This window comes from Lepisma saccharinum, chromosome 20 (assembly GCF_977018435.1).
Source record: "Lepisma saccharinum chromosome 20, izLepSacc3.1, whole genome shotgun sequence".
Taxonomy (NCBI): Eukaryota; Metazoa; Arthropoda; class Insecta; order Zygentoma; family Lepismatidae; genus Lepisma; species Lepisma saccharinum.
In genome coordinates, this window is record NC_139248.1 from 17,169,860 (window position 1) to 17,190,417 (window position 20,558).

Genomic DNA, 20,558 nt, shown 5'->3' on the forward strand with positions numbered 1-20,558 from the left:
CAGGCTGAACATAAAAATGCATGAATTCTGTAGCTCGGACCAAATGTTTTTCGTGCATCTTCGACATCGAAAATGCATCAATATTCGATATAGAAAAATACTCACTTGCATCATACGATGGCGTACTCTTTACAATCGATATACAAAAATGCATCACACCGTAAACCTGATTCTTGGCAAAGGCCAAGAAAATACTCTTTATTGCATCAGTCGATGCGTTTATTTTACTTTGCTTTCCTGTCAATGAGTGAATGAATGAAGTGATGAAATTGATTCAAGGGCACTCACAAAGACAACAAATGTCCAGGCCAGGATTCCAATCCGGGGCCTCTGGCGCCGTATTGATTTTAGTGATTGTTAATAGATGGCAGCACAAAATTATATAAATTCTCTTCGTCATAAAACTCTTGAAAATCTTACAACCTCTTCAATTTATTTACACCCTCTATACACACTAATTTCATTCTCAAAGATTTTAGACTAATATAAGTACAATTAAGCATGGTAATTTAATTTTAAAACTTTTTATGAAAACTCTTTGTAACTTCATAAATAAATTCATCTATATAATTTGCCTAAAGGGTTGGAGTTTGATCCATAAAAGAATTGTATTTAATTTTCCTTGCCTTCATTTAAATGTGTACTCCTGTAATTTGGGAAGAAAAACTGAGCCTAATATTACTGCTTAATGTAAGCATGGATAAACACAATCAACAATAGAAAAAGAAAGAATTCCGTGGAATTGGAATGGCACAAAGATCAGCAGAAACCAACTGCTATTAGAAACATTAAAGTACGATGTAAGGTCACTTTACATCTTTATACAAAGCGAAGCCCATCGGGACTGAGAGTACTTTTCTGAAGGGGTGGGGTTTAATGGTAAATACCAAAATGGCCATAAATTGGATCTTCCTCAAATATTTTGCAGGGTGCGTGGATAAATCACTGGACCTACAGCTTCAAGTGGATTTCATTTTTTATTTGCTTTATTTTACTTCGTTTTTGTTCCACTTTTGGCTAATTGGGGATGAGTGATGATATGCATGAATGGACACCCAGAAACATTCAAGCCCATCCCGGGCTTCGAACCCGGGACCCCTGGCGTCGTAACGCGATGTGCTAACCCCTCCACCACGGGGGTCAGCTGCAAGTGCAATCCGAAGCACTGAGCGGCGTACCCCCATAGGGAAATGACCCAGGGGGCCCTTTTATTACAAGGCGGCAGATTTAGCCATTCATTAAAAAATTCTCATTCCCTTATTTTGTTCTTTATTTGCTGCTTCCAGCGCACACATCATTGCCTTGCCCAGGTTTCGAACGTGAAGCCCTTATGGTACTAAGGTCGAAGATACTACCCCAAAAAGAGAAGCTAGATTGATTGAGTTCGTATCCACAGTAAGGTTAATCGGGACTGGACCTACAGTTCTTTAAAATGGGATCTGAATCTCTATGTGATTCGACCGGTTATCGAACCGGGATCCCTTGATTACGGTACCACTACGCCATCGGAAAGCTAGAGGAGAAGACAATAAGTTTAGCACTGTACCGGAGAAACTATTTAGAAATATATAAGGGCTTGAAAAGAACACTAGGCTTTCCCCAGTCATACCGGCAAGTGTGGCACACTGCTATCTAAAAAAGGGATTAGTTTGAGCACATTCCTTTCATATTGTATTTTACAGGTCGTATTGTGCTAGAAACATATCTGACACATTAAAAAATTGGATAGAGATAGATACAGATATCTCTATATATCTCTATCTCTATCTATATAAAATTAAAAATAATATTTTCTGTCTTTCCTGAGACAAAGAGGACATCCATGGAATGGAGACACAGATAATAGAGATAGATATAGGGATAGATAGAGATGGATATAAATAGAGACAAAAAAGGGAGAACATCAAGATAGTTACTTTTTTAAAATACTTTGGGAGAGGCGTGCCATTAAAGGATACGTTTCGAGAGAAAGAGCAGGGGGGAGGGGGGCGCGGTATGTTCGGGAAGTTTCTACGGATCTCCCACCTTCCCCTATCTTGATTTCTCTCCTGTTCTTTGCTTTTCTATCTATCTCTATCTACCTCCATCTCTCGTAGCAAACGGTTGGGAAAACTACGGTAAATCTATGGGGGCGGTCGGTACATGCCGTTGTCGAAATAATATATTTCGTCTGTCGGCTACTTAGTGCAAGGCGAACATTTCCTATGCCGAACTTACTGTATGTTGCAACTGCCTGGTAATGCAGAGGATCTGGGTTCGAACCACGTCGGAACATATTGCACAGGGATTAGGATCTCGGGCCCCTTGAGCGATTGTACTCCTTCGAAAATTACTTCAACTCTTAATCCAAAGCTGAAATATTTGATTCCAAATTATGATCCGCGTAAGTAGGTACCTTGGGAGTAATTTCACAGTTTCTTATTCGTAAAAGTACTCGAATAGCGTCAAAAGACGTGCAAACACTAACCCCACAAAACCTAACAAAAATGCTGAAACTTGCGTACAACCACGTCGTAAGAATCGGCGGGCAACGTACAGTTTAGTGGTGCTTTTGGCTTGTCGTTTCGGGTGCTATATTCACTTGTGTGCAGCCTTCAGGCATAGGTAACAAGGGTGCATATTACTACACCGTAACATATCTTCCCGAGCTAAAATCAACAGAAACCGTTCATTAACAAAACATGCAAAAAGTTTGCACTTTCTCGTGGGGGTACAGAGGGTCAACGGTATTAGGATCTCATTTTAAACTGTAGGTCCAGTCCGCATTAGCCTTTCTGAGGCTACGCTACGTGCTCTTTTTTTCCCCACGAATGTCGAACGCTAGGAAGGGGGGGGGGGGTGTAACTTCCACAAAGAACTTCTAGACACGTAACTGACATTATCGGTTCTTGCATTCGATACACCGGGATCAAGGTAGTTCACAAGTTTAAGCAAATCCCACCCAAAACTACAGGCCTCTGGGCAAAACTACCACCTTCCTTTCACATCCCAGCACCCTCCTATTCACCAACTCATGCTCGAGATAGACCGGGGGTATTGAAAGAATTCCGGAAAACCTTGTTTCGGCAGACCGGAGCGCGTTGTTGCAACCGGACAATGAAGAAGAAAAAAAAACTTACCTGGAGGGCAGATGCACTCGGCTACATCCCTAGGACTGCGATTGTGGGGGAGGGCAATCTCCTGTACTCTACTCCGCACAAGCTCATCCACTTGGTTCTGAAACCGAGCCTGCATTTCTTCCCTCAGCCTCTCCACATTGAAGCCAGAGAAGTTAAACTCCAGCTCTTGGAGCCGCCTTTCAAGCAGTACCTCCTTGTACGAAAAATATCCACTCAAAGACACACTGACAACACAAAGACAGCACAGGACAACCCCCAAAGGGTTATTTCTCAGCGAGGAGTCACCCCCGAATTGAAATTTTGCGGGGGGATGTTTTTTAGATCCCCCCTTTTGCGCCTCGATCTGTCCAATGGGGATGGGATCCATCGTAGACAAGGAACGTTATTGTTTTGTTTTATCCGAGACGTAGACGATTCTTTGCCGCGCTAAAAGTCCATAAAACACTATATCCTTGTCTTGTCCGTTAAAAAAATCAGTCCCGCCTTTCGAACACCACCATTATCGCCAAATGGGGACGAAGTCCCGGAAAAAAAATAGGGGGAGAGAAACTGTAATGTTGGGCCACGTGAAAAAAAATTCATACGTGAACAAACATGCTCGATTACATCTTCGTACGCGCGCGGGTAAAAAAGAAATATATTGTTCCCGATCTCGTGAAAAAGGTATCGTCAACTCGTCGTGCAAGCCGTGCACCGCGGGAGCAACACCACACACAACTTATCGTCGCCAGACCAGTTCCCGACTGAGCAGAAACTCGCGCGGCCTGCTTCGGGCGGGATCGGGCAACCTCGTGAACGTTCGGCCGATCTTCCCGAGCATCCCACAATAGAAGGACAAGACAAGACGAGAAGGATGGTTGGTAAAAATGTCTCGGTCGCACTGTCTCACCTGACACCCTGTGACAGCCACACCTTGGTTAACGCACATTACCCGAGCCTACCTCTTCTTTACGCAGTGTTGCCAACCCGTTATAAAAGTTCCAAAAGTGATGTGAGAGGACCAAGCACAGTGGCGGCGTGGGTGGATGACTGTCAAGTATTTGGGGTAGGGCACATTTTCGAGTAAAAACGTATTTTGATATTCACATTGCTGCCACAAGGAAGTGCGATATTATCTGTACAGTTTGTATTTTTATCATGAAATTTTCAAAATTAAATTTAGTTAGGGTGGACCTGATTTTAGATGGTGCATCCAAGTCTTGGAATGCAATAGCGCAGCATTTTAAATTAATATAAATGGAGCAAATCCCTTTAAATTTAAATTATCTAAGAGACTAGAAGCATGTCCAATAGAATACATATATCTGCATTGTCACAAGTACACTGAGAATACTATACACTGTCCCGGGAAAATCTGGAGCAAGCGAACGTAAGCAGGTCTCTGCAAAAGTGTTCGAGAGGGCTCGGCCTATGAACACGAGCTAGGGAACGGGATTGCGTGGAGGGGTAAAAGCGATTACCGTTACCAGCCTTTGCAGCAGCGTGTACTGTTTCGCTCCGGCCAGTCGATTTCTCACCTTCTCTACAGTTATGCGCGGCCTTGATGCAGAGATTCCCTGAATAGAGTATAGATTGAATGAGTTGGTTATTTGACTTCGCTTTTCTGCCGCTTTTATCAAATCGCAACGATGAAAAGTAGCGATGATATGCTGAAATTGATGAAGGGCCCACGCCCAAGCCGGAATTTGAACCCGTAACCCCTATCGTCGTCGTACCGTGCTGTGCTAACCACTCGGACACAAGGATCGGCTGACGGATACAAGAAAAAAAATGGTGATCGTATAAAGACCAGAAGTCCTCCTCCGTGGCTCCGACTGCGGGCGGCATGGGTTCGAGTCCGCCTGGGTTCAGTCTCTGCGTTCTCGGCCTGTGTGTGTAGGACCGGTGGCAACCACACCATCGTGAGGAAATCGGGGAGCTACGAGTGAGTAGCGTAACTCGGTCTGAGATATCTCCTATAACGGCTGAGTGGTCGACGTGCTGACCCCACGTCACCCCGTTACCAGTTGAAGATCTCCACACCTCTAAACCCCGCGACAGGTTAACTTTGCAGCAGGTTTTAAGTATTAATCCGCGTAAAAACGGCGGTCAGCATCTCCCATGTCAGTTTTGCCTCAACCGCTGAGCTGTTCATGTCACAGACAGTGAGAAAATCGGTAGTATTGCAGCGGAACTATATTCTGCGCGCACGTTTGGGTCTATATATGCGAAAAGTTGCTGCAAACTTAACCTGTCCCGAAGCGTAGGTAGGATTGTGGGAGGGAGACTGGCAGTCGGGAGGTAGGCCATGGCCCTTCGAGGGCTGTCGCGCCATGGTTTATTATACAGGGTGTTCATAAAGTCCCGGTACCATTACAATATACATTACATTTGTATTGGTACCGGAACTTTATGAACACCCTGTATTATTATTATAAATACTAGATATACTTTTGAGTTTTTCTTCTAAGTTCGTTTTATGCACAGCTAAGCTAAGGGAATGTACAAGGGCTGAGCCGATACTACTTTGATCCGATGCCGATACTCTCACCGATACCCACCGATATCGATACTTGCATAATTCCAGTTAAAAATAACAAATGCTAGTTACTAAGTCTTAGCAATTCATTACATCACATTCTATTAACGACATTAAATAACTCCCAAATTATTCTCATGTAACATTATTGAACTTTAAAATGCCTTGTGACATTTCATGTGGAGTTCTTTCTAGACGCACAGAATGCCCCCCAAAAAACCTGAAGAGGCAGGAAAACGACGTTAAAATATGTGCAAATGCAGATATACGAGGTTTGTCTGAAAAGTAACGGGACTGGTGTCACTGACAATGTATTTCTATGCCAAACGGCAAACTACATGGTGTCCACTTCAAAGTAATCCCCCTCCATTGTAACACACTTTTCCACCCTTCTCTGATACGCCACTATGCACTAATGGTAGGATTCAACTGGGATGTTCCGCAGGTCCGTCGTTATATATGTATAATAATGCTCATTTGGCCGGCTCCTTTTATGCCCTATGTCCATCATTCTCTGTCATTTCCAATAAAACAAGTCACAGCAGCCGCACAAAACTCGCACAGTAACTGTATCGTCTCAGCTCTACAGTGGACGTACAGTTTAAAGTGAGATTCGAACCACTGTGTGCCTCCGAGTATCGAACCCAGGGCTCCTTGATTACAATGTCAAAACCGACGTTACCGTAGCTGTACACAACCATGAACGCATTTAGGGGGTGTCCAGGGGGTCCAGACCCCACCCGAAAGATTTACAAAGTACACAAAATAAATAATGAAAATAGTGAAATAATAAAATAACTATAATTAAATAATGAAAATATAGTTATTGTTCAATCAGTTGTTTATTTCCGCCAAACTAGTTGGAAGACAAGGATTATATTAGGATTATACGATTGTGAATGACAGTACCAAAGAAGATTTATGCAAGATTTACTTTTAGTCAACTGGATCTAACATCCTTTTTTTTAATATTCAATACATATTCAATTTTTATCTATTTGACCAATTAATCTCCTTGCCAGGCAGTTGACTTTTTTTACAAAATTTGCCGACCTTAATTAACCACACGTAAGCTAGATAATGAATACTGTCCTTTTACCCAGTCATGTAATAAACATATATATAATTAATACTATTTAATTCATTAAATGTAATATAAATATTTTAATTTAAACAAAATTATTATTATTATTCTGAAACATTTGGTTCGGACACCTCCCACCGAAATATATTTCTAGATACGTGCCTTGCTCATAACATAAGCAGTGGCGTGTTCCAGGGGGGATGAGTTGGTGGGGGTGATAGATAACACCCACTTTGGTCCAGTATTCCTAAAAAAAGAAGAACGTCAAAGGCATAGGAAAATGGAATAATAATATTAGTAGTAATAATAGGGAGAGAGAGAGAGAGAGAGAGAATTGTACGACTTTACCAATACTCGAATCTGAATTCTACCAGCTTCAAAACATCAGTTCTTGCATCAAGAAAGAAATAGCGGTCGTTAAATTTTTCATAACCCGTTCTACGAAAGTGAGCCTGCAATTTTCTTCCATGAACGTTTCATAACAAAAAAAAAGAAGAGAATCGGTCATGAAAAATTCATGCGTCGGTTTACGCTTGGAGAAGAACAGAACAGTCTCTCTCTACAGATAGCTAGAACCTCGGTAATACAGAGCTCGGCTGGTTGTGTTTCTGATTTTCTACCTAATTACGTGAATGGAGTAGGTCGCTCGCAGGGGTTCCACCCCAGACAGGAAGAGGAGGGGACTTAGCCTAACGAGATGTCTCTGTCGCGAGGGATTGGGGGCAGGAAACAAAACACACACAACATATAAAAGGAAGAACCGAAAAACCTAACTTTAATTTTGATAAAAGAAATATATTTTTCTCTATCTCTCAGCAGTATTGATTGTTTTGAAACGCGACACGGTGAAAATAATGTCTCTACGAAACGAAAATAAATTACGAAAGTTTATTCTCAGCTATATTAATTGTTCTGAAACGGCTAAGTGAAAAGTTCTTTGTTTTAAGTTCACTTTATGCACAGAAATGCTAATCGGGACTAGAACTGCGCAGTTTAAAGTGGGATCCGAACCATTATGTCTCTTCAATGGGTATCTAACTCGAACCCCTTGATTACAAGGCAATGACGATACAGCTGCGCAGTGGCGGCGATTGGCTTCCAAAACCGGGGGGCAAAGACAGTGTATTTCCCTTTGTAAATAAGGTTTAGCATAGTGTGGGGGCAAAAGTGTGGGCGAGCGCCCCCCTCGCCCCTCCTAATCGCCGCCACTGCCACTACGCCATAAGGGAATCCAACAATGAAAATAATATCGCTACAAAAATTCTTAATTACGAAACAAAATTAGACGGAGAATGTTTATTTCTCAGGCATATTATTTGTCTATAAACACGACATAGCAAAAAAAAAAAAAAAAAAAAAAAAATTACACAAATTCATAATTATGAAAGGAAAATAAACATGTTACTTCTTGTGCAAGCTGGTTCGTGATGATATTAATCAGAATGGAGCTGGGATTGTTAATAGTACTAAAAAAGTTCTCATTATATCTCAGCCATATAAATTGTTTTGAAACGTGGCACAGTGAAAAAAAATCTCTACAAAAATTCGTATTTACGAAATGAAAGAAACATGTGTTATATTTTCTCAAAGTTTGTCTTCCAGCAATATTAATTGTTTTGAAACACCACATACTGAAAAGAATATCGCTACAAAAATCCGTAATTACGAAACAAAAATAAACTCTAAAAGTTTATTAATTATTTATTCATAATTACGTATCAATAATAAATATACGTTAGTTCTCAACAATATTAATTGTTTTGAACCAACACAGTGTAAAAGGATATCTACAAAATTCATAATTACGAAAAAAATATACCTGTTTTCTTAAGTGAATGTTCATTTCTCATCAAATTTAAACGATTTGAAACGACGCAGTGAAAAGAAATCTCTACAAAAATCCATAATTACGAAACAAGAATATGCGACAGTTTATTTAATAGCAATATTAATTGTCTTGAAACTACACAGCCAAAAAGAATACCTCCACAAACGCAAATAAATAAGTGTTAATTTGTATTCTTTACGTCCGCTTTATTCTCAGACAGACTAATCGGGACTGAGGCTACAGTTTGAAGTGAGATCTGAACAACCGTGCAATGTGGCTATAACGAGTATTGAACCCAGGATCTCTTCATTAAAAAACACCTAAATTACTACTACGCTATCAGGAAGGCCCACTTTTCGATACCTCGCATGACGACAGACCATCTCAAGGAAGGCAAGGGAGCGGAAAATTGCCACCTAATATGCCGTAGTGGCTCTACTTACAACCCACTCGTTTCTTAAGGATAAACTCTTGATGGAAGGAAAGGTTGAGTGTCGCTATCTACGTCATAGAGCGTAATTAGTGACGTCAGATTCAGAGGTTATAAAAAGCGAGGCATCTGAGTTACGTAACTAACTCTAGGACAAGACTCGCCCGTTCCTAGAATGCCTCTAATCGATGGAGGGCATTTAGAGTCAAGAAAAAGGTAATTATTAATAACTTTGTTTAAAGGTATAAATTAAATACAATTAAAATGCCAAAAAAATAATTTTTTGTATCATAGCAACGAAATTAATTAAACTACTGTGTTCAAAAGATCTACCTAACTTGGAAAAAACGTTAACTGTGACACAATGGTTTCCAACCTCCTTTTGTATGGAGGGCCAAGAACACAAGGGTTTCCAACCTCCTTTTGTATGGAGGGCCAAGAACACAATGGTTTCCAACCTCCTTTTGTATGGAGAGCCAAGAACACAAGGATTTCCAACCTCCTTTTGTATGGAGAGCCAAGAACACAAGGGTTTCCAACCTCCTTTAGTATGGAGGGCTAAGTACACAAGAGTTTTCAACCTCCTTTTGTATGGAGAGCCAAGAACACAAGGGTTTCCAACCTACTTTTGTATGGAGGGCCAAGAACACAAGAGTTTTCAACCTCCTTTTGTATGGAGAGCCAAGAACACAAGGGTTTCCAACCTCCTTTAGTATGGAGGGCTAAGTACACAAGAGTTTTCAACCTCCTTTTGTATGGAGAGCCAAGAACACAAGGGTTTCCAACCTCCTTTTGTATGGAGAGCCAAGAACACAAGGGTTTCCAACCTCCTTTTGTATGGAGGGCCAAGAACACAAGAGTTTTCAACCTCCTTTTGTATGGAGAGCCAAGAACACAAGGGTTTCCAACCTCCTTTTGTATGGAGAGCCAAGAACACAAGGGTTTCCAACCTCCTTTTGTATGGAGAGCCAAGAACACAAGGGTTTCCAACCTCCTTTAGTATGGAGGGCTAAGTACACAAGAGTTTTCAACCTCCTTTTGTATGGAGAGCCACGAACACTAGGGTTTCCAATCTCCTTTTGTATGGAAGGCCAAGAACACAAGGCTTTCCAACCTACTTTTGTATGGAGAGCCAAGAACACAAGGGTTTCCAACCTCTTTTTGTATGGAGAGCCAAGAACACAAGGGTTTCCAAACTACTTTTGTATGGAGGGCCAAGAACACAAGGGTTTCCAAACTACTTTTGTATGGAGGGCTAAGTACACAAGGGTTTTCAACCTCCTTTTGTATGGAGAGCCAAGAACACAAGGGTTTCCAACCTCCTTTTGTATGGAGAGCCAAGAACGCAAGGGTTTCCAACCTCCATTTGTATGGAGGGCTAAGTACACAAGGGTTTTCAACCTCCTTTTGTATAGAGAGCCAAGAACACAAGGGTTTCCAACCTACTTTTGTATGGAGAGCCACGAACACAAGGGTTTCCAACCTACTTTTGTATGGAGGGCCAAGAACACAAGGGTTTCCAACTTCCTTTTGTATGGAGAGCCAAGAACACAAGGGTTTCCAACCTCCTTTTGTATGGAGGGCCAAGAACACAAGGGTTTCCAACCTACTTTTGTATGGAGGGCCAAGAACACAAGGGTTTCCAACCTTCTTTTGTATGGAGGGCCAAGAACACAAGGGTTTCCAACTTCCTTTTGTATGGAGAGCCAAGAACACAAGTGTTTCCAACCTCCTTTTGTATGGATTGCAAAGGACACAAGGGTTTCCAACCTTCTTTTGTATGGAGGGCCAAGAACACAAGGGTTTCCAACCTCCTTTTGTATGGAGGAACACACAAAGAACACCCATATCCAGGCCGAGATTAGAACCCGGAACCACTGGCGTCATAGTGCGCTATGCTAACCACCGTCAGAAGAAAAGAGAGAAAAAAAGAAGGTGGTGTTGTGGTAACGTCGTCGCCTTGTGATCAAGGGGTCCGGGGTTCGATACCCGGTGGAAGCACATAGTGGTCGGATCCCACTTCAAACTGTAGGTCTAGTCCCGATTAGCCTTACTGTGCATTAGTTGACTTAAAACAGCAACTCAATGAATCAAACGTATTTGGAAAGTAATAATGAATATATAACAGATAGGGAAGAGAGCCGACTCAGTTATGAAACATCAAAAAGAGAAAAAAATGGTTCGGTTGTTTATGTCACGGACATTTCACCAAGCTCGCACTAATGCAGCAGGTTCGTGCGAGTGGAATTCGTCACAGATGTCGCCTCGGTCGCTCGTAAAAACAATAATGGGGCTAATTGACCTTTGAGAAGGATGTGTCTACTTGACTTTCGACTGTGGAGTGTCTCTAACGTCAAAATCTTCCTTCGCTAGGCCTGCTGTGTGCCTTCTTCCTTGCGCGCATTCAGTTTTTAAATATATATATATACACAGGGTGACGGTACATCACCGACAAAAGTTTCTCAGTGCCTAGAGTACACCAAGGCTAACAAGTTTTGTTCATAAGGTTTTGCTCGTTAGGATCTCGTTTCAACTCTATGAGCCCTCGTGAAGTGACATTTTCAATGTGGTATGTATGCAACCTTGCGTTACAGATTCAAGGTTGCCACTGTTGCATTTTTAATTTTTGTTGTTTAGCGTCGCATTTGTTCGATTTGTCAAATCGTGAAGTTGAGGATGAGTTTTTCTTTGAGCTGTTGTCTTGAGTCCACTTTATGCACAGATAGGCTAATCGGGACTGGACCTACAGTTTAAACTACAGTGTGATCCGAAACACTATGTGGCTCTACGGGATATCGATCCCGGGATCCCTTGATTACAAGGCGACGACGTTATCACTACGCCATTGGGGGAGGCCTCCCAAAAATGAGGATGAGTGATGATATGCAATTGATGGATTGATTGATTTGATTTATTTTACTTCGCTTTTCTGCCTCTTTTCGCTATCGCGAAGATAATAATGAAAAATAACAAGATGAGATAAATGAAAGGACAATCACAAACACACAAGGACGGCAGAAAATATTAGCCCATGGAAGATTATACTGGCTGGGAGTGCAGACGCCAGAGCCTCGCTAGTCAGCTAAATGCAGTCCAGGGTGAACTACGTGGAAGGGCAGTTGACATCTAGGTGTGTCTATGTCTCATAGCGTCAAAACGAGGTTTCGATCTCTTGTCACTCTCCTTATTCTTATCTTACTCTTTATATTTCTCTCTCTTTCTCTCTCTCTCTCTCTCTCTGTGTCTTGCTCCTTTTATTTCTCTATCTCTCCTTTTTTATTCCTCCCTTTCTCTCTCTCACTCTCTCTGTGTCGTTCTCCTTATTTCGCTTTCTATCTCTCTCTCCGTCTTTTAGTTCTCCCTTTTCTCTCCATCTCTCTCCCTTTTTCTCTCCCTCTCCTTTTTTATTTCTCCCTTCTCTCTCCCATTCTTCTTTTTTATTTCTCCCTTCTCTCTCCCATTCTCCTTTTTTATTTCTCCCTTTTTCTCCCTCTCCTTTTTTATTTCTCCCTTTTCTCTCCCTCTCCTTTTTTATTTCTATTTTTTCTCTTCCTCTCTCTTCTTTTTATTTCTCCCTTTTCTCTCTTTTTTAATTTCTCCCTTTTTCTCTCTCTCCCTCCTTTTTTATGTCTCCCACTCTCTCTTTTTTATTTTTCCCTTTTTCTCTCCCTCTCTCCTTTTTATTTCTCAATCTTTCTCTCCCTCTCTCCTTTTTATTTCTCATTCTTTCTCTCCCTCTCTCCTTTTTATTTCTTCCTGTTTCTCTCCTTTTTATTTCTCCCTTTTCTCTCCCTCTCTCTGTTCTTTTATATTTCTCCCTCTCTCTCCCTCACTTCTTCCTTATTTCTCCCTTTTTCTCTTCCTCTCTCCTTTTTTAATATCTCCCTTTTTCTCTTCCTCTCTCCTTTTTTAATTTCTCCCTCTTACTCTCCCTCTCTCATTTTTATTTCTTCCTCTTTCTCTCTTTTTTAATTCTCCCTCTTTCTCTCCCTCTCTCCTTTGTTATTTCTCCCTTTTCTCTATCTCCCTCTCTTTTTATTTTTCTCTTTCTCTCTCTCTCTCTGTTTGCTCCTTTTATTTCTCTCTATTTCCGTGCCGTTCTCTTTATTTCTCTGCCTCTCTATCTCGCTCTTTTTTCCTCTCTGTGTCGCTGTTTTTATTTCTCTCTGCCTCGCCTTCTCCCATTCTCCCTCTCTTTGTCTCGTTCCTTTCATTTCTCTCTTTGCATTTCCTCTCTCTCCCTTTCTTGTTTCCTTTTGCTCTTTATCAGTTTTCCTCCTTTCATTTCCCTTTCTCTCTCTCTCTTAAGATGACTCCTCCAAATAATGCCTCCGTCGGATTTCACAAGTATTTTTTTTTTATTCTAAATCCCTTGGAAAATATTTTCCACATATATAAACACACACATCACACAATGTAGTGATTATGACGAACGAAAAGTGTTTCGGAATCCTCCAGGCTTACAGCACAGGATGGAATATGCCATCCCCTCATTACAGTTCAGGTTAGATGCTTCAATATGACCCTCACGGGAATCATTAACAGAGCTTGTCGCCGGATTTTCGCTGCTTATGAACGGCAGCGATCGTTACTAACAATGCGAATCCTTGACTACGTGCACCTCGCCGTGAAAATCTGTTTCGTACACACCAGAAATGTTTCAACTGTTAAACAAAATGGAACGGCGCCCAAAATCCAGAAACGAATGGTGGAGTATCACGAATGCCCGAATATTAATGCACTGAATGAGGACGCCCCTTGGTAGAGGTGGTATTATTGTTATTATATGGTGGGTCAACAACTTCCGTGGAGAAGTACAGGGTGTTCCCAAAGTCCGGAATAAAGAGGAGAACTGGACAGAGAGTTTCTCTTGAACAAAAGAAAAACAAAAGTACTCTCAACACGCTCCCTCAAAGTAAGGATGGGCAAATTCGGATAATTTTGGCAAGGGTGTTCTTTGTGATTGTCCCTTCATCAATTTCATCATATCATCACTCATCTTCATCTTCGCGATTAGCCAAGGGTGGCAGAGAAGCAAAGTAAAATTAATCAAATCAATGAATCATCTATCTCATCAACATCGTCGCGATTATCCAATAGTGGCAATAAGTATCCCGTGGCTGTTAACGCTACGTTAGGGGACTCCCGACGGCACAGTGCTAACGTCATTGCCTTCTAATCACGAGTTCCCGAGTTCGATACCAGGTGGAGGCGCATAACGGTTTTGATCCCACTTTAAACTGTAGGTCCAGACCCGATTAGCCTGTCTGTGCCTAAAGTGGACTTAAAACTAGATCTCAACGCTGTACTAACCGGTGTCCAATCACAGCGCAGAACGGTCATTTTGACAAAATCCTGTTTCCCTTATGGCTGCTTTGGGGAGGGGGAATTTTGACATTGTCACTTCTTGCCCATGCGATGGGCATAATTGGCTGTTTGCCCGCGAGTTCCTTCGCAGGTAAACGCGGCAACAGAGGATCACTACCATGAAGGCGGTACTGTAGGTTCCTTTTTCATTTTCATTACATCAAAATTAGTAGGAATAGATTTTTCATTTTGAAGGGATTTGGTGTGTTGAATTTTCCTTCTCCCAGCTGCCGCATGAGAGCGTTGCAGTCACTTGACATGCAACGCTTTGTAAAAGAAGCCGATCGGTCTTAATCTGAGGCAAAAGTTTACCTAAAAAAGTCCCCAAAGAGGGCGCTGGGAGGTCAAAGGATTGAGGAGAGACACGTGCCAAACTTTTTGTCTCCTTTCAACCCCTAAGCATTCCAACGCTGTTCGCTTCCGTGTTTGTTTGACGGAAGGTGGCGGGGCAGCGGTGTGGGGCGGGTTTTCTAAGCGGCCTGCACAGTTGAATACGGAACGAAAATCAAGCTCCTTTGACTTAGTTTTCCAATTGAACAGCGTGAAGAGGTGGGGGAGGTGGCGCTTCAGAAATATTTTTCTTCTTATAAGCGTTGTGACTAGAGCTGGTGTATTTCTCTCACTTTAAAGTGGAAAAAACAACATTTCTAAGAATGAATATTAATGTTATTAAGCCTTGTTTACTTTTGAGTTATTGTTTATCACCAGTAACGCCACCTTTTGATTTAATTTTACAATTGTATGCAATAATATATGTCATAAGAAGGCTAAGCATTTGCTTTTAAATGCGTTTTTTGTTGTTTTTAGCCAGAAAATGAAGGCTTTTACGTTTAAAAACCATTTCGGGCTATTTCTGAGAGAAATACATGAATATTATAGTGACTCTTTTTGCCTATGTTAGCCATAAGTGCCTATTTCGAAGATAACTGCTTTTCGAGTGCCTAATCTGGCGAAATGAAAAACAAGTTGTCGGTGTTTAGTGACTATTTTGTATTATTCGGTGTTTTTTTTCCTATTTTGAGGATTTTTAGCGCCTATCGATCATAATAGCGTTGTGACCATGAATAGTGTGTGTGTGAACAGTAATTAAGTTGTCAGAATTCTTCAAATGTATAATGATGGAAAATTTTGTTATTTTGTTTTATTTGCAAAATAAAACATGATAAAAGGCAAATTATTGAGTGGGCTCGAGCCCAAATTAGTTGGCACCACAAGGGGGACCTCGGGAGCTATTTCCACCAATCGTTTTTGTATATTTGTTACTATCAGGCACGTAGCCAGGGAAAGGGCTCGGGGGCTGAAGCACCCTCTACCCTATCTTGAGTTATCCGTTCTTGATTGGTGGAGCGATGAAAATTAAAGTCGCTAAATCCTAGGAATGTCTAATTTAAAATAGTGTAATATAGGATTAGACATTTTATACAATATGTTGTAATATGCTGAGAAATAAACCTTGTGGGCTTCTACCCTCTCCCCACTTATTCGTGTTTAGATGGCGACTGCTGATAAGGGATGAGCCCCCGCCCCGAAATAAAATTATTGGTACGGCAGGCCCGTAGCTAGAACTGATCGCCAGGGAGGGCTCACGTGTTATCAGTGGGGCTTTGTAAACTAAGTCCATTTTTCAAGACATTAACAGCATTAAAGTAAGTTAAATTATGTGTGTGAGAGAGGGAATCATTAAGTTATATAACATTTATAAATATGACACAAATAGTACATTTTTCTACGTGTTTATTCCTTACCCACTTCATACTTCTTTATATGATACAGATATTTATATCACACACTAAAGATGCACAATATAAAATTATACACAAATGATATTGAAATAGATGATCCATTTGTAGTGTGTGAAACATTTAACAAATACTTCGCCGAATTAGGAGATAACTTAGTAACAAATATAAATAAAGCAAAAAAAAAAACATTGCAACTCTTGTGTAACTCTAAACCGCGCACTCTAGAAAGCATGTTTTTGACATCAACCACAACAAATGAAATATCGAAAGAGATATGGAATTTAAAAAACTCAAAGGCTGTAGGAGACGAATTTCCAGTCAGAGTAATAAAAGAAATCAAGGAGCTGTTAGCACCCATTTTAGAATATCTCTTTAATGACTGTATCGCGAATGGTATCTTTCCCACTAAACTAAAAATAGCAAAAGTCAACCCAGTATTTAAAAATGGAAGTAAAAACCTGGTTCAAAATAACAGACCAATTTCATTACTACCTGTGCTAATAGCCTGGTGCAAATTCTCAGAAATGTGGCTGTAAAAAGTGTAGGAAGCATTTTTGAGGAAAAGCGGGCAAACAACATTTTCTGAATGTAATTGATGTGCTGATTACGAATATTTTGTTTGCCACTCTCGATTTTGATGTTATGTGCTTCAAATCGCTAAAAAACAAAATGGCGGCTATACGAAATGAGCTCCAAATAACTTTTGAGGGAGCAGAAAAAAAATAGTGATCTTGGTATCAAACATTATGTTTTTGGGTATGCTGAATCCGAATATTATGTTTTCTAATCTTACATGTTTGAAAATTGTAGTTTTTCCCCTCTTTTTTAAACAAAAGAACCACCAAAATGACTAAACCTATGATACATTTTATTTTTTTAACTTTATTTCAGAATGATAGAAACATAGAACCATGGATCCACTTATAAATTTGAAAAGACCTGCACCTGTGAGCCATCATCTTAAGATGTTTCTTATCAGTTTCTTCAGAACATTGCCACAAACAAAGGATTTAGCTACTTCAGATATTCAAGATACTCTCCTCAAAGCTGAAACACTGGGCCAGGTAAAGCTAGACACCTTCTTGAAGGAAAGGATGATGGGCCCCTGGTAAAAGTCACACACAAGTCAAGTTAAGTGATCCTCTACATAAGTCAAATGCAAAGACCTTTAAGTCCCTCTGTGAAGTTAAATTGGAAGTAAGTGGCAAGGAAACAATTTTGAAAACTGCCAGGAATATTGTCCAGCGTCTCGTAACTGCCTATGAGGCAGGTCGTAATGTGGATCGTAATCACATTTTGTGTCATGAACTAATGCCAATTCCAATCTTCCTTGCCAACACAAACGGAAGTCTGAGAACAGGAAACAAAGCCATTCTAGCTGATGTGATGACCAAGGATGTAATTTGTCCACCTGATATATCAATGCCGTCTGCGTCATGCCTTATAATAGATGGTCAAGCATTAGTTGTTGTACTTGGGAAGCCTGCAGGAGTTTCAAACTTTGGTCAACTGACAGATGCATTTCTTAACCTTGTTGTTTCTATGGGAAGAAGCTTTAAGAGGATAGATGTCAACTTTGATCGGTATAACGCAACTTGAATCAAGGCTGGAACAAGGGATAGGTGCTTGAAACATGCTCATTTAGTAAGGAGAGTAATAGAAAATGGATCCGTGCCAATCCCCAACAAATTCAGTGACTTTCTTGCTAACTCTGAGAATAAAAAAGATTTGGCCTGTTTTCTCTCTAATCATTTAATCAACAATGCTCCTGAAGACAAAATATTTGTGGTTTCCGGTGGATTTCACAAGGAGGATGACGTACGAACAAACAATCGTGATTTGTCTATTGAAGGATTGCAGGCAAACCACGAAGTGTATAGTGCAGGAGGCCTTAGAAAGGTCGCTTCGCGAGCTTACGGCAGACGACAATATGGGGGTGTGTCTACGAGAACCAATCAGGTCTGCGATTGAGCGAGCCCGGTTGCCACAGCTAGCTCGCTGCACCCTTCTGGAAGGGTGAGTGACCTCTGCCTTTTGCTACCTCGGCCTGTTTGTTCGGCTGAGGAGCAGACGACACGAGAGTATCGGCAATAGTGTGCGAGCGACGTCTGCTGTTAGCCTGCGAAACGCTCTTTCTAAGGCCTCCTGCACTATAGTTCACTGTCTTAATTCTGGTGCTGATAACATTGTTGTCTCAGCACGTGATGCAGATGTATTAGTGCAATTGGTAGCGTTATTTCACAAGATTAGATATACGAAATTGTGGTTGCGAGCAGGAACATAAAATAAAATACATTCCAGTACATGAAGTCAGGCAGAAGCTTTCATTTACGGATCCTGTCTTCGAAACTCTCATCCCATTCCACGCCATAACAGGATGCGACACAGTATCCTACATTGCTGGGATCAGTAAGAAGACAGCATGGAAAATATTTAACACTAATAATAATGATCTACTAAATCTTGGTGTTGACGAATTGAAACAAGAAACAGCACACAAGGCAGAGAAGTTCATATGCAAGTTTTATGGTGTACCGAATGCAAGCAGCTGTGATGAAGCCAGAGTAAAGCTGTTCAGCAAAGAAAAACCCCACAAGCACTGCCCCCCTCCCCCCACCCCCACTACCGATGCTCTACGGTTACATGTACAACGGGCCCACTATCAAGCCATGGTGTGGAGGCAGTCGGTCATACCAAAACCTGTGTTAACACCACCTACTATCTTGGGATGGAAAATGGTTTATGGACAGCTCGTTCCAAAACTTCAATCGCTGCCACCAATTCCACAACCCTGCTACGACATTGTCACCTGTGGATGTTTGGGTGCTTGTATATCCGCTACATGTTCCTGCAGGAAAGGCCAGCTTGTATGTACTGCAGCTTGCAAATGTGCAGATACTGGCACTAAGGAGTGCATGAATATTCGTGACTAGAAAAATGTTATACTATTTTTGTAGGCCAAATAAGGTTGAATAAAGATAACGTGCGGATTTATCATACACTGGTACTGTTAATATTTCAATATGGTCTTATGTTTTGAATAATAATATTATTTTGCATCTTTACTTCAGAAATGTTTTATACTTTTTTCTGTATTAAAAACCTTCTGTTACACTGTTTTATTCCTAGTTCAAAAGTATGGATACGAAACATTGCATGGATGCACGTAGCCGCCATTTTGTTTTTTAGCGATTTGGAACAAACAGCTTAAAATTTCAGATTAGAAAACATAATATTTGGATTCAGCATACCCAAAAACATAATGTTTGACACCAAGATCACTATTTTGATTCTGCTCCTTCAAAGGTTATTTGGAGCTCATTTCCTATGGCCGCCATTTTGTTTTTTAGCGATTTGGAGCACATAGCTTCAAATTTCAGATTACAAAACATAATATTTGGATTCAGCATATCCAAAAACATAATGTTTGACACCAAGATCACTAATTTGTTTCTGTTCCTTCAAAAGTTACTTGGAGATCATTTCGTATGACCGCCATTTTGTTTTTTAGCGATTTGGAGCACATAGCTTAAAATTTTAGATTGGAAAACATAATATTTGGATTCAGCATACCCAAAAACATAATGTTTGACACCAAGATCACTATTTTGATTCTGCTCCTTCAAAAGTTAATAGCAACTCATTTCGTATGGCCGCCATTTTGTTTTTTAGCGATTTGAAGCACATAACACCAAAATCGAGAGTGGCAAACAAAATATTCGTAATCAGCACATCAATTACATTCAGAAAATGTTGTTTGCCCGCTTTTCCTCAAAAATGCTTCCTACAGTCAGAATTTTCGAAAATTATCCCAGTCTATAAGCAAAATTCTAGAAAAGTTACTAAAACGTTGCCTTCTACGGTTCCTTAATAAACACAAAATACTCTCAAAAGAACAACATGGATTTATTGAAAATAAAAGCACAGCAAGTGCAACACATACATTAATCGAAAACATCTTGCAAGGTATAAACGATAAAAATTTAGTTCTCGGAATATTTTACGACTTGACAAAAGCCTATGATTTAGTACACCACAAAATATTAATTTCTAAAATGGAACACTATGGGATAAGGGGTAACGCACTTGAAATTATGAAATCATACTTATCAAACAGAATGCAATGTGTTGAAATTAGCCACGAAAGAGAAGGAAACGTAAGAAAATACAAATCCACTCTAAAGACATTAAAATATGGAGTTCCCCAAGGATCAATATTAGGCCCACTACTTTTTCTTTTGTACATAAATGATTTACCATTAAATATACATAATACAAAGATTTTGTTGTACGCAGACGATACTAGCGCAATAATAAAGGGAAATGATGTGAACGAGTTAGAAGCCAACATTGAAAAAACAATGGAAGAAATGAAATCTTGGTTTGACAGTAACAAATTAATATTGAATGAACAGAAAACAAATTACGTGCTTTTTCACACTAAACAAAACAATAAAATTAAAGTGTAGT

The 20,558-nt window shown here is 40.4% G+C and overlaps 1 protein-coding gene across 1 annotated transcript in view; it reads right to left on the reverse strand.

The window, feature by feature from the left end:
- Positions 1-3,853, reverse strand: part of LOC146003359 (uncharacterized) — a 545,908-nt gene extending 542,055 nt beyond the window's left edge. The window contains exon 1 of the mRNA XM_083141638.1: positions 3,120-3,853. Within this exon, the coding sequence (XP_082997764.1) occupies positions 3,120-3,486 (367 nt within the window). The 5' untranslated portion in view covers positions 3,487-3,853. The remainder of the gene's footprint in view (positions 1-3,119) is intronic.
- Positions 3,854-20,558: the final 16,705 nt, after the last annotated feature.